At 38.0% G+C, this 15,679-nt stretch overlaps 1 protein-coding gene across 5 annotated transcripts in view; it reads right to left on the bottom strand.

Moving 5' to 3' along the window:
* Positions 1 to 780: 780 nt before the first annotated feature.
* The window catches only part of GCNT2 (glucosaminyl (N-acetyl) transferase 2 (I blood group)), a 132,451-nt gene continuing 117,552 nt past the window's right edge, over positions 781 to 15,679 (bottom strand). For 4 of the 5 annotated variants that reach the window (XM_043965956.1, XM_043965940.1, XM_043965965.1 and 1 more), the window contains 2 exons: positions 10,759 to 10,851; positions 781 to 4,118 (listed from right to left, as the gene is read on the bottom strand). In XM_043965956.1, coding sequence (XP_043821891.1) covers positions 3,928 to 4,118; positions 10,759 to 10,851 — 284 coding nt within the window. In that variant the 3' untranslated portion in view covers positions 781 to 3,927. The remainder of the gene's footprint in view (positions 4,119 to 10,758; positions 10,852 to 15,679) is intronic. The other variant, XM_043965934.1, reaches the window with a different exon arrangement.

Genomic DNA, 15,679 nt, shown 5'->3' with positions numbered 1-15,679 from the left:
CTGTCTCCTTTTAGTTTTATTGTTGAGATAATGGACTTGGGACAGTTCTGTAAACTTTGGGGATGGGTCTGGGAGATATCCAGTCCCCCAGTAAGTTTTATTACTTGTCACAGTTCTACCAATTAGCACTATTTACTTTACTTCTGCTTAGTTCCCACATGCCAGCTACACCTTAGTTTATGGCCTGTAATAAAAAACTCCCCTCTCACAGGTCAGAACCCCACTCCCTGTCATGATAAATTGCAGTCAGATAAGGGAGTGATTTCTGCCTCCCTCTTTCTTTGACATTCCTCAGACTTGTACCCTTTCCCCTTCTCCCCTTTGTTCTTGGACATGTCTCCATACATGGATCACGAGCTGGGTACACATCTTGGGTGAGACAGGATTGGATGTTATATTGTGAGCTCATCCACCCTAGGTGTACGTGGGGACAGTCCTTTTCAAGATTACTATACAAACCTAGAGGATTGGGCATATCTTTGCAAGACTTCAATGTGTAATTGGGTTTTACCCATCCTCATGAGGATGTAATAAATCTGTCTCTGCTTGACTTGGTGGTCTCCTCGAGTTATTTGGGTAAACTGAGGCAGTTTGTCCCAAACACCTAATGATACATAGATTGCTTGAAAGATCCTTAAGGTAATTTTGAAATCATTTGGGACACCAAGGGATCTGTACTAATAATTGCTTGCTAGCATTTATAGAGCACTTTAAACAGGAGTGTGCTGATAAATGTTTAACAACCAGAGCTCTGAAAAAAAAAATGGAGACAGGACACAATTTTAAGTTTAATCTGCATTATTAGCATTTTATCCATTACTTTTGAAAATCTAGACAATCAACGAAACAACAAATCAATCCCCTGTTTTATTAGCATTTGTTGATTTCTGAAATGTAAATGATCTCAGTGAAATTTTAAATTGGTTGGCGTGAACACCAATACACCACTGGTTAAGGTTTGAAAAGCACTTTACAAATATTATCTCATTTCATTGTCACAGCAACCTTGGGAGATAAGTACTATTATCCCTGTTTTACAGATGAGGAAACTGAGGCTGAGATGTTAAGTGACCTGCCCAGGGTCACAGAGCTAGTAAGTGGCTGAGACTGGAATTGAACTCAGGTCTTCCTGATTTTAGATCCACTGTACTCTATCCACTTTGCTACCTAGTTGCCTAAGTTCTATGAGTTCATCAATGTGGTTAATTCCCTCCAGTGATGAAGACTGATACCCATTATTATACCCCCCATCCTGTTTAAGTTTCTTTTATGTCCCCCCCCCCCCTTAATTTGCCAGGAGGTCTAATCAATATGCTGGGAACTGTCCTCATGTTCTCTTGACATTGTATGAATTCTAATGGACCATATAGACTTTCCCAGGGCTGTCCCTTGTTCTTGCCATATGACTGGCCCATCTCTTTTTTCCAATTAATTATTTCTTTGATGACATCTTTCAGGCCAGAGGTGTCCAAAAGAGTGACATTTTTGCAGCCTGAACTAGATAAAAAGGTAGTTGGGAAATATTTAACAAAATAAATAAAAACACAATAAAACAGATAATATTAATAAGGGGTTTTCTAAATCAATATGCATCCCTTAGGGATACTTATATTTGGTCTAGTGACCCACCTCTTTCTATATGAGTTAGACACCACTGCTTTGCTTTGAATTATTCCCAGCAAATTTCCTTTCAACCTTTACTTTCAATCAATGAATGTGATCACTTCCTTCATGTAATGGCCTTTCTCAAAGGATTTTAATCAACCAGCCAATTAATAACACCAGCAACTTTTATACGTTGTTCTATAAAGGTGAAAAGGCAATATATTAATTTATTTCCATGAAAATATAACACAAAAGTCATTCAAAAGAAAGATGTAATCAGTAGTTTATGGGCATGCCAAGCAGGCCAGTGATTATCTATCAGCTTGAGGCTCCCCTCCAACCCATTCCCCCTGAAAAGTGTGTAGGAAAGCTATAGCTGAAGTGTAAACATCTATTCCTGAAAGAATTCTCCTGGCAAAGTCCAGTGCATAAAACATTCTTTTGTTTCCAGCTTATTCATTTAGCTCTTCAGAATCTATTTTCAGATATCACTGGTTACAACTTGGTTGGTTTTCTGTCTCTGATCAGTCACAGTTTATTGTTTAACAAGGAAAAGTCACACTTTTCCCTTTGGCAAAGTTGGTCCCCTTAAATGTGACACAGGTATAATAACATTGAACAAGCATAAATTACAGAAGAAAAATAACATTTTAAAATCTAAATATACTATAGATTTATAGATTACTATAGAATAGTAATAAAAACATGTAACAATCCAAAAGATTGATGGGATGCCAACACATACTTCAATCAAATGTTACTGAGCGGGGAGGCTTTTGTCAGAGTGGGAACACATTCTCCTGATCACAGTAAAATGACCTAAGATGACACAGCAGAATACAAAATGATCGATTCTTCCTCTTAAAAAAGATACTGTGGCTCCTACTCCCCTTCTGAGTAGGTTCCAGCTTCAGAAATGAATGGAATGTTTTAACAGGAGGAACCAGTTACCCAAGAACCTGTAATATTTCCTTTCAAGGTGATTGGCTGGTTTCCTTACATACTCCCTTCAATTCTTAGTCTCAAGCTGGTCCCCTAACCTGAAGCCTCCATGGTCTGAAAACAAATCTAGGAAACTCAGGTGTGGATACCTTAAACCCTGACTGCATCACACTTAAAGAATGAGGTTCTCCCATTCTCTAGAACCGCTATAATTTCTAACACTGAGCTAACTGCTCGATTGTTTTTCAGGCTCTTAGAATCTTCTTCCTGTGAATGAACGCCCAGTCACTCTTTTTTGCCTTATTACAAGGAAGGTAAAAAGGAGAATGAAAACAAAATCTGTACTGTTTTGTATTATTATTAGCTGACACTATCTGACAAAGCTATTTTATACTGGCCCAAGGTAAAGCTCTGCTAGACAGAGTACAATCTATTCTCTGGGATACTATTATTAAGAAGGTATGGAAGGAATCACAGAAAGGTGTAGTGATTAGCTCTGATTCCAGAGAGTACAAGCAGCACTTAAGAATTTACTCCTTTGCAAATCACACAAAATATAAAAAGTGCACTGTCTTCCCCATACACACAGAGAAGAAACTCATGCTTCAGTGAAGTTGAAATTTTCTTCATTTCACAGCTGCTCTACAGCAAATACCCAGGCTGGCATCACAACTCCATGCTCATTGGGTAAATATAAAAGAGAGCCAAGGACACAGAAAATCCTAGAATTTGTAATGGAGAAAGAACAATTTCACAGACTTTCTTTTTTCAATGAAGCAGACATCATTCAGTGTTTCAAGCCTTGCTCTACCCTTTGCTGGAGACATTAAAAATACACATTCTCTATAGATTACAGAAAACCAAAGACACCCGAACTAAAGAACTAATGTATGGCCCCAATTCCATCAGCCTGGGTTTGGGGAACAGAGAGCCAGATTATCTAGTTATTGTTAAGCATGTAGAAAGAACATAGAATCTGTCTTTCTCACTGTGGCACTGTTATAAACCAGAAATAATTCCTTCCTGGAGGTGAACTCCTTCTACTTTGTCACACATGCAGGAACAGGAGCATTAGGCTTTTCCCTTTATATTCCACCATGCTTTGGATATTTGATGATGTGTAGATATAACAACAGTTGTAGTATCAAAAAGTCACAGACACCCAACCAATCTATCCTCTTTGTTTGGAAACTGGCTTCTGCTTTGGCCAGTGTTTCTTCTTGGGTGGCCAAAATGTAGTCATTTTAGAGCTAGTTCTTGAAAACTGTGACTTGCTAAAGACAGCTCTTTAGGGAATAAAGAACTTCCTTTCCAAACAGAAAGTCATTAATTAAGCTTTTGTTTCTGTCTTGACTCTCTTGAATTCCAAGTAAGGGAGGATCAAAGATACCAGCTTGATTGTATCCGAGTTTCACTTTGGTTTAAGGCTCTCTCTCTGAGCCTCAGCTCCAGGCATTCTAAAGTAAGTGGATATGTTTTAAGCTCGAACTTGTTAGCAAACATATTTGGGGAGTCATAGAGCCACTTTAAGTCACCGTTTCCAAAGATGCAAATATCATGTATGTAGTGGCCTGCAAATGAAGAGAGAGCAAGAAGAAAATAGTTAAAACCCAACATTTGTTTTCAAAGGATTTTTTCTTGGTTTGTAGAAGCATTTTTTTTTTTACTCCTTGCCCACTTGGTGCCTAGCACCATTTAAGGTACTATGCAAATACAAGGGAAGTACAACATTATGATCCATGTCTATGGGAAGCTTACAATCTTAGAAAAGACATGGGTTCACAGATTAAAACTTAAATAATATAATACAATAAGCCAATGGCTTTTGAGTGGTGCTTGTTAGAAGTACCTAACAGTGTGGAGAGGGGGAAAATCACTATAGACTAATGTGTCCAGCAAAACTAAATGGGGGGGAGTGATTTTCTTAGAGGATTGAGAGTATCTGGCTAGATGGGAAGGGTATTGGGGAATGACATGACCAAAAGCCAGGGGGAATAATGTGTATAGAGTTATAGGGCAAAAAAAAGTACATTAGCATTTAATATTTGGAAGGAACTTGAAACAATGTATAACTTAATGTTGTATAAATGTCAGCTACTACCGTTATTCTTATAGGTCATCTGGTCTAAAACCTTTAATTTGCAGGAAAAAAAATAAGCTCAGAAAGAGTGACTTGTCCAAGGTTACATAACTATTAGTGCATTCAGAATTTCTGGACCATTATAATTGTGTAGAATAGTAGATGGAAAGGCAAGCTGAATCTAGATTGTAAAGGGCCTTAAATGTCAGACTAAGGAACCTGAATTTTATTTTGTAGATAATAGCGAGCCATTGAAGGTTTTTGAGCAAGAGAATTTTAGGAAAGTGGTATTTTCAGAAAATGAGTTTGTCAGGGCTATATAGCTGGGAAAGACTGAGAATTCCATTACAATAATCAAGGTTGGAAATAATAAGGGCCAAGATGGGTACATCAAGAATAGAAAGGAAAGGATAGATGTAAGGAAAATTATGAAGAATAAGACTTGGTGACTAATTTGGTGACTTATCCCTGGAGATAAGTAAATGGGAATGTAATTCAGTGGAGTAATAGGGACTGAAGTTAGATTTGATAGTAATGAATTAGACATGAGAAAAGGAAGCAGAACATCTTAGGAATTTGGTGGTAAATGGGAGGGAAAAATAAGATGACAGCTTGAGAAGCAGTAGAGTAATGATTAGTTTTTTTAGAGGGGCTAAAGACAGGGACACTTGAGCATATTTGAAGGCAGAGGGGAGAAACTAGAGGCCAGAAAAAGAAAGGTCAAGATTCCAGAGTGTATGAGGGGAGACATGATTGGTAAAATGGATATTGACAGCCTGAGAGGAAGAGGGATATATCATCTGTAAAAGCAGAGAGGACTGAAGCTCTCCCTACATCAGTGCATGCTCCACAGTCACCAAAGTGATTTTCCTGAAACACTGATCTGCATCACTCACTCACTCAGTAGCTCCCTGTGCTACTGAGGATCAAATATAAATTCTCTTGTTTCTCTTTTAAAGCTCAATCACACGGGGCGGCTAGGTGGCACAGTGGATAAAGCACAGGCCCTGGATTCAGGAGTACCTGAGTTCAAATCTGGCCTCAGATACTTAACACTAGCTGTGTGACCCTGGGCAAGTCACTTAACCCCAATGGCCTCACTAAAAAAACAAAAAAACAAAAAACCAAAACAAAACAAAAAGCTCAATCACAACCTTGCCTCAACCTAGTCCCATTGGATATCATACCGTTTCCTGCAATTGAGGTAAATTGGTCTAATCTATGTTTTACATTCAAGATGCTCTTTCTCTTGCCTTGTGCTTTTGCACCACTTGTCTCCCAGATCTCAAAGGCAATATTTCTGAAACCTCTTGCTTCACAGAATGCCCTCAAGCATGATCTATCACCTGAAGCCTTTCTTGGTCTCTTCAACTGCTAGAGCCCTCCCTTCCAAACTCTCCTGTACATAACTACTTTTTAGTTCGTCATTTGTTCTCTTCATATTTATTCTGTATACATTTACATATATTTACTGGTTGTGTCCTCTATTAGAATGTATGCTCCTTTCAAGTGGAGATTGTTTCATTCATTGAGGCAGCTGGTGACACTGTAGGTAAAGCAGCAGGCCTGGAGTCAGGATAGACCTGAGTTCAGATTCAGCCTCAGACACTTATTAACTGTGTGATGCTGGGCAAGTCATTTATTTCCATTTGCTTCAGTTTCTTCAACTGTAAAATGGGAAAAATAGTAGCTTCTTCCCGGGATTATTATAAGAATCAAATGAATTATTATTTAGCATTTAGCACGATGCCTGGCACATGGTGAGTGCTATATAAATGATAGCTATGATTATTCTAATTACTAATTGTACTGGTATCCCTAGCACCTAGCCTGATACTGTCATTTTTCTGTTGTGTCCAATACTTTGTGATCCCTTTGGGGGGGGGGGTAATTCTTGTTTTTTTTTTTTTTTTTCAGGGCAATGAGGGTTAAGTGACTTGCCCAGGGTTACACAGCTAGTAAGAGCCAAGTATCTGAGGCTGGATTTAAATTCAGGTCCTCCTGGATCCAGGGCCGATGCTTCATCCACTGCACCACATAGCTGCCCCCATGGGCAGTATTCTTTTGTTGTTGTTGTTGTTGTTTGTTTTTTGTAGGGCAATGGGGGTTAAGTGACTTGCCCAGGGTCACACAGCTAGTAACTGTCAAGTATCTGAGGTCGGATTTGAACTCAGGTCCTCTTGAATCCAGGGCTGGTGCTTTATTCACTGCGCCACCTAGCTGCCCCACTATGGGCAGTATTCTTGACAAAGCTACTGGAGTGGTTTGACATTTTCTTTTCCATCTCATTTTACAAAAGGTAGATACATAATAAATACTTATTGAATGATTGCCTGGAGAAATACACTGGGGAAACAAAAAAAGTATGTAAAATAGCTGCTGAGCATCAATGAGATCTCATTTGAAGGCAATGGCCCATCTCTGAATGGGTTTGATAAGAACAACAATGAAGCTGACCACTATGATACAGGCTGTATAAGAGAGTCAAATATATTCAAAAGTGAGTTAATAGATTTCATAAATCTAGAAGAATTGGATTATAGCACAGACTATACTGAGTATGTGTGTGTGTATGTATGACAACAAAGCAGGAGGAAGTGTTAATGGCACAGCCTTTTAAGTGTAGAGAAATGGACTATTGGTGGTGGATTAGGGGCAGCTAGGTGGCACAGTGGATAGAGCACCAGACCTGGAGTCAGGAAGACTCATCTTTGTGAGTTCAAATCCAGCTTCAGACACTTACTAGCTCTATAACCTTGGGCAAGACATTTAACCCTCTTTGTCTCAGTTTCTTTATCTGTAAAGTGAGCTGAAGAAAGAAATGGCAAACTACTTCAGTATCTGCCAAGAAAACTCCCAAAGAGGTCTGAAATGGTGGAACAAGAACAGCAAGCAATGCTAGGGAACAAGGAGCAGTCTAGTATTTTCTGTTCTCTCTTTGAGGTTAGGGTTGACAGAGAAGATGAGTCTTCTACGGCAGAGAGTAGAGAGTTACTGTGTATCTATTGGGGACAGCCAGTTCTTGTGATGTGAGGAAAAGGTTGAGGGTCAAGGTGTGGTTTTCCACAGTGTAGTAGAGTTCTTCAAGCTTCAATAGAAATGGCAGGTAGGACTGGATGCCTAACAGGTGAGGCTGAGTGGAGATAAGGCTGGTTTGGATTAAGAGTGTGGTAGAGGGGAGAGAGAAGAAAAAGAGGAGGATAGGGCAGGGTGGGGTAAGGTAAGAGAACCAGTAAGTATGAATATCAGGAATAAGGAAACTAAATTTGGAGGCAAAAGAGGTCATAGTTTTACTTGAGGAAATTAAACAGTAAATCTGAAGGGTATTTGGGAGAAAGAAGTACACACACAAACACAGATGAAGTCCAAAATTAATATTCTGAACAGAACAGTCATGATGTTCCCTTTCTGTATAGTTGGTTATGTAATGGTCCTTTCTTCATTGTTCCTAATTCCAAAACTTCCCCTCTCCCAATGCCATAAACAAAGCTAGTTCCAAGGAACCCTATGTGCCACAGGCATTATATCACCCTGTGCCAACAGGATCACACCAGCATCTTCCAAAGCACATTTCCTGTTCTAAAGGTCCACAAAGGAAGTGACTGAAAGAAGGGGAGTTCCTGTCACTGAGAGGAACAAAGAAAAGTCATTAATAAAAATGGAGAAGGGCTTCATGACTGGCTAGATCAGGTAGTGTGGTGGAAAAGAAAAGAACTGGATCTCTTATTCTGCCCTCCAACCCTGCCCAAGCCTAATGGCTACCTAAAACCTACAGAGGATAAGAGGGGAAGAAAAAGAATAGCAAATCAATCATGTATCTCAGAAGCAAGTGATCAATTGTAGTCATCTCTAGGTATACACATTCAAGGAGAAGAATGACCTGAAGCACTATTTTCCTGGTATCTCCCTAGAACTTCCAGGCCTTTAGAGACTGTCTTTTCAAACTATGAATTAGAGTGATGGATGATTTGGTTGAAAGGCATTGACTGGTAACTCAGTTCTTCCGATATCTACTTTGGTGTTTTATTCTACAAACCCCATTTCTGCAAATATATCAAAAGGATGCACTTTGCTCACACACAAAATGCCTCTTATATTTGATTATATCATGTCTCCATTATAACATAACATATTATATTATATGTTACATATTAATCACACAAAAATGTCTATTATAATCAATTATATCGTGTCTATTATATTTTTATTATATGATAAATTAATAATACTAATATATTATATTAATGTAATAGATTGCCTATTGTTCTATATTATACATGTTGTCTATGTATTATATTATAAAATGTCTCTATTATAATCAATCAAGGAATCAATATGTATTTATTGAGTACCAACAGTGAAAGGCAATGTGCCAAGTTCTAGGGTCACAAAGACAAAAGTAAAATAATACCTGCTCTAAGGGAGTTACTCTAGTGGAGGAGACATGTACATTCATAGTAGGTATATACCAGATAGTTACAAGCTCCTTTTGAGGATAAGACGCTGGTAATTGGAGGATATCAGAGAAGGCATTGTGTAGAAAATGGTGTTTGAGATGAGTCAATTTTGATTAGTCAATTTGTCTAGCAAATTGAGGACTCTGTAAGAAATTAATATTTGTCTCTTGGGGGCAGCTAGGTGGTGCAGTGGATAAAGCACCAGCCCTGGATTCAGGAGGACCTGAGTTCAAATCCGGCCTCAGACACTTGACACTTACTAGCTTTGTGACCCTGGGCAAGTCACTTAACTCCCATTGCCCCACCAAAAAAAAATTTGTCTCTTATATTTAATGACTAATTATTTTATTAGGACCAAAGTTTTTTCCCTTTTCTACTTCCTCATTGAGAAACCAACCAGTGTGAGAAATTTCTCTTAAGAGATTTAGACAGGCTAAGATGTAATCAGACAGAGGGCGGCTAGGTGGCGCAGTGGATAAAGCACTGGCCTTGGATTCAGGAAGACCTGAGTTCAAATCCAGCCTCAGACACTTAACACTTACTAGCTGTGTGACCCTGGGCAAGTTACTTAACCCTCATTGCCCCTAAAAGGAAAAAAAAATTAAAAAAAAAAAAGATGTAATCAGACAGTCAAAGAAATTCTAGGTTTGGGATAATGAGTGTACTTTTCCTCACTGTGTTTGTTCAGACAGGGGCCAAGGGAAAATGTTGATTTTCCCCATTATCAAGACAGGTGATATGGAAATTTATGGCTCTTTGTCCAAGATAACCTAAGTCATGTACCCCAAGATAGTCTACCTCCCATTTGATTAAACAATCAGAGGTGATTAGGAATCCCTCAGGATCACCTCCTCTTTGAAGGGCATATAAACTGTGACCCCATTGACATTAGGGGTCTTTGTTCTAAGAGAGACCTCAAATGACCATTCTTTTATTAATAACCTGCTGGCCTTATTAACAAAATGATTAAATTACCCAGAAACAATATTTCTTAAATTTTTAATCATTATAACCCTAAGAGGCAGAGGTGAAGAGAGACTGAGTTCTAGGCACGAGCGATGGCTATTGCAGAGGCACAGAGATAGTAGATGTAATATCATATATAAAGAACAGTGAGAAGATTAATTTGGCTAGACCAAAGGGTATGGGAAGGGGAGTAATGTGTAGCAAGACTGGAAAAGTAGGGTAGTGCCAGGCTGTAAATGGCTTTAGTGCCAAATAGACAAGTTTATATTTGAATTTCTGAAGTAACAGATAGCCCCTGAAGTTTACTGAAAATCACTTTGGCAGCTAACTATGTGGAGGAGGGAATGGAGAAGGGAGAGAAACAATTAAGGAGACTTGCAATAATTTAGATTGAAGGTGATGAGGGCCTGAATTAAGGTGGTAACTTTGTGAGTAGAGAGGATTGGATGATAGAGGTGTTGAAGAGGTAGAAATTATAAGATCTGAATGAAATCTATATATAAGGTGAGAGTGAGGAATGTGAGGGTGAGGGTGACTGAAATAGAGAACCTGGTTAACTGGAAGGATGGTAGTAAAGAAGGAGCCCTCAACAGAAATAAGAAAGTTTAGGAGAGAGATAGGTTTGAAGATGAGGATAATGAGTCCCATTTTGAACATGCAGAATTTGAGGTGCATGATAAGAAAATGCAGTTAAGATGACACAATTACCATGACAGCCTCCATGCTCTTTTTCCATGTCATGCCACTTTATAGCTCTGAGGTTTCCTTCCCAGGATGCATTTGGCATGGATCCAGGAACACCTGTAATGTGGATAAAGGAGAAAATCAGAAATAAGACACTTGGGGGGGGGGGGGAAAGATGGTTAAAGATTAGAATCAGGCTATAGAAAAATGGAATCTGCTTCTTTACACTCTTCATTAACCAGAATATTAATGTTTCACTGATGACCAGTAGAAAGTTTATGAAATAAACAGACTGAGATGTAAGGTTCTAAGCTTCCTTTTATACTATTGAATTGTTTTTCTTTTCAGGGGTAGAGGGGGAGGAAGGAGGAAGAGGTGGACTGGACCTGTGCTTTCATAAGCATAGTGATGAATTCTCATGATTGATGTAATGACTAGCTTATTGTACCCTTTAAAAAACTTGCATTATATGCGACCGAAAAAAAATGTCTTGAAATCCTATGTTTTGGTTAAAAACTTGAAATTCTATGGCCTAAAACCATAATACAGACAAATAAGTGGTGAGATTCTGCTTAGTCTTTGACTAATCTCTTCTCATAGTTACTTTCAGTCCTATTAGACATATTTCAGTGCTGGATGGGGGTAACAAATAGGTTATAGGAACCTATAAAGCTGGAAGTAACCTCCAAGGTTATGTAGTATAACTTCCTCATTTAAAAGGTGAGAATACTGTGGCCCTGGGAACTCAAGTGAAGTGCCCAATGTCACACGGAGGGAAAGGGTCACAGATGAGATTTAGTCTTTGAATTTAGAGTTTTTCACGGTCCCACACAGCCTGTATAATATACTCTTCAATTCAATAAACTTTTACTAAGTAGCTACTATCTACAAGGCCCTGTACTAGGTAATAGGGATAAAAGATAAAATAAGAGAAATGGACTGGTAAAATGGGAAAAGGTGCTGGTTCTGGGGACAGAACATTTTGGCTCAAGTGCTGGCTGTATGTCCCTGGGTGGGTCTTTTAATGTCTGAGACTCATTTTTGTCATGTGTGAAATATAGGAAGCTATTTGGAATATATAGGTCAAAGGGATATGAAGAAGAAAATGCTTTTCAAACCTTAAATACTGTAAAATGTCATTATTTTTAAGATATAGATCCTGCCCTCAAGGTACTTACCGCAAAATGTGGCATAATCCATGCACAAAAAGAAAAATTATAAAAGGCAGAATGTGCTAAAGAAGTACAGATTGTGCTATGAGGAGTCTGAAGAGGGTGTAATGTTAAACATCATGACTAGAATAGGATGCTGGTAAAAGTTTGAACTAGGATTTGAATTCACATCTTCCAAGACTCAAAGCCTGGCACTCTTTTCATTTTGTCAATGCCTCTATGGTGCCATTATTCCAGAGAGAGACAGAGACAGAGAGAGAGATGGAGAGAAAGACAGATAGACAGACAGATAGACACATACATACATTGATCAAAAAAAAAAAAGGTTAACCTAACAAATGTTTCTTGCTCATCTTGTTTAAAAATAATCTTGAGAGTACTATATCAAGACCTATATTACAAAGCAGAAGTCAACAAAACCATCTGGTATTAGTTATAAAAAAACCAACATACATGAGCGTGCCTGAGCACAGTGTGTGTTTGTGTGTGTGTACGTGCACATGCGCACGCATGCATAAATCAATAGAATCAGAAACAATATAAATTACTTAGGAATAATCTCAGTATTTGATAAAAACTGCCAGGAAAAGTGGAGAGCAATCTAGCAGAAATTAGGTCTTATAAACATATTCCACAATATATTCTAAATGGATATGCAACCTTAATATTAAAAAAAATAGAAAAGAAGCAGATCATTACTTGCTCACAATTATAGCTAGGAGATGTATCTCTCTCTCTCTCTCTCTCTTTTTTTTTTAGTGAAGCAATTGGGGTTAAGTGACTTGCCCAGGGTCACACAGCTAGTAAGTGTTAAATGTCTGAGGCCCGGATTTGAACTCAGGTACTCCTGACTCCAGGGCCGGTGCTCTATCCACTTTGCCATCTAGCTGCCCTGAGATGTATCTCTTTAACCAATGAAAAGATAGAAGTAATTACCAAAAATAAAATGGAAAACTTTGATTACATGAAACTGAAAAGCTTCTATACAAACAAAATTAATGCAACTAGGAAAAGAAGGGAAGTGGTTGAATGAGAAAAAAAAAACAAATTTTTTTGTTAAGGGTTTGATATCCAAGATACATAAACAATTTATTCTTATATATGACCAAAAGCCATCCCCCAATAGGTAAGTGGTCAAAGAATATAAACAGTTCTCAAAAGAACTGCAAATTATTAACATTATGAAGGAAGGCTCTAAGTTATTACTAATAAGAGAAATGCAAATCGGAACAACCTTGAAGTTTCCCTTCACACCCTGCAAATTGGGAAAGATGACAAAAGATGGGAATAGTCAATGTTAGAGGAATTGTGGGAAGGAAAATAAGGGTGCTAGTACAATGTTGGTAGAATTATAAACCAGTATGACTGTTTTGGAGGACAATCTGAAATAGTGCAAATAAAGAATTGAAATTTCCATGCCCTTTGACCCAAAGATTCTGTTGCTATACTTGTGCCCCAAGGAAGCCATTGAAAAGAGAAAAGTCTCCATATATACCCAAAATGTTTATAATAGCACTTTTTGTGATGACAGAGTTGAAAACAAAAGTTGGTGCCCATTTATTGGGGAATGGCTGAATAAACTATGGTACATGAATGTGATGTTCTGTAAGAAATAAAAAATGATAAATACAGCAAAGTACAGAAAAGTGTATAATGAAGTTAAGCAAGGCCAAGAAAACAATAAGCATAATTTCAATAATGTAAAAGTAAAGAACAACATTATATATATTAAAACCGAATGTTGGGGCAGCTAGGTGGCACAGTGGATAGAGCACCAGCCCTGGAGTCAGGAATACCTGAGTTCAAATCCGGTCTCAGACACTTAACACTAGCTGTGTAACCCTCAGCAAGTCACTTAATCCCAATTGCCTCACTAAAACAAAACAAAACAAAACAAAAAACAAACAACTGAATGTTGCAAAATTATAAAGAACAAGCATTATTGAAAAGAAGACTCCTAACCCACTTTTTTTGTAGAAGTGGGAGGTGTAAGATGCACAAACATGGCATATTACACCTATTTTCAGACTTTTTCAGCATATTGTTTTAACTGATCCTGATTTTTTTTCCTCATCTTTGTCATTAGAAACACACTATTCTATATGAGATGGCTCTCTGGGAGGGATAGGAGAGGGATGCTGGGAAAAAACTATGATGATACAAAAGACATCGACAAAAATTTATTTAAATATATTATGTCTAGATTCTTGACTAATTTCATTTCTTGACACTAAATGAGGTTGGGACTAAGATATCTAATTATGGCATGAGGCACAAAAGGGGAAAAAACATATGTACTAAAGACAGACCTCTGAGAAAATTAAACTTAATAATAATAATAATAATAATAATAATAATAATGTGTGATCCCTAGCACTCCTGAAACATTGTTGGTAAGGAATGTGCTTAGAATTATCTTTTTCAGGGGCGGCTAGGTGGTGCAGTGGATAGAGCACCGGCCCTGGAGTCAGGAGTACCTGAGTTCAAATCTGGCCTCAGACACTTGACACTTACTAGCTGTGTGACCCTGAGCAAGTCACTTAACCCCAATTGCATCACTAAAAAAAAAAAAAAGAATTATCTTTTTCAACAGTAATATACAAAGAAACCAACCTCTCTCAATCTGCCAGCTGAACACTTACTCTTCCTAGACATTGGTTCACTAATCCCTCTCATCTAGTTTCACCTCTTTTAGATGTAGATTAAATGCCCTCATTGCTGCCTCACAAAACCCTCATTCTTATTTCTGCATGCAGCTGAAGGGTCAGGTCTGAAGCTCAACAGAAATGCCAAGATTGGAGGTATAGATCTGAGAGTCATCTACAAAGAGATTCATGCAACATGGTTCTTTCAGGATTTGGAGAAAAAAACTATTGGACATGCTACAAGGTTTGGATCATTTAATGCAGAGTAGACCAAGGATAGAGGTATTTGAATCCCATCAATCACAAGTTCATCTACTGAGCCTCCTATCGATCCCAGAGTTAAAATCCTTAGGCCCAGAACAAATGCAGGCTTATTTTTGTTAGGGACATCACCACCCTTAAGAGTCATACTTGACTCCGTTTTCCTTGACCTCAGTCATCAGTTAGTTCCCGGTTCTTACACCATAGATTCTACAAAAGAGCTTCTAAAGTTGGTATCTTTAAGTCAAGACTATCTGCCCATATAACCATCAGGCTTCAGAAGCCCAAGTGGCTCCCGGTGGTCTCTAAGACTGGGGTTCTTAACCTCTGTTGAGTCATGCACCCTCCCACCCCAGCCCCAGCCTTTGGCAATCTGGTGAAGCCTAGGAACTCTTCTCAGAATTATATTTTCAAATACATAAAACATACAAGATTACAAAGGAAACCAGTTACAATGAAATTAATCTATCTATCTACCCATTCATACCCACACTCACATATTTTAAACAGTTTCCAAATCCCAGGTTAATAACCCCTGCTCTAGGATAAAATACTTTTACTTGACATTTTTTTTCTTAAACCTTAAATTGTTTTTTCAATTACATGGAAAAACAATTTTTACATCCTTTAAAAATGTTTTTAGTTCCAAATTTTCTCTCTTCCTCTCTCCCCTGGCCCCTCCTTAAGAAGGTAATCAAATTGTACAGTCATGCAAAACATATTTTCATATTAGTAATGTTGTGAAAGAAAACACAAAAAAACCCTAAGAAAAATAAAGTAAAAAAAATGCTTTGATCTGCATTCAGATTCCATCAGTTCTTTCTCTGGAGGTGGATAGCATTTTTCTTCATAAGTCCTTCAGCATTG

This window comes from Dromiciops gliroides, chromosome 1 (genome assembly GCF_019393635.1).
Source record: "Dromiciops gliroides isolate mDroGli1 chromosome 1, mDroGli1.pri, whole genome shotgun sequence".
Lineage (NCBI taxonomy): Eukaryota > Metazoa > Chordata > Mammalia > Microbiotheria > Microbiotheriidae > Dromiciops > Dromiciops gliroides.
The sequence above is the reverse complement of the archived record's forward strand: the minus strand, read 5'-3'. Positions and strand labels throughout refer to the sequence as shown.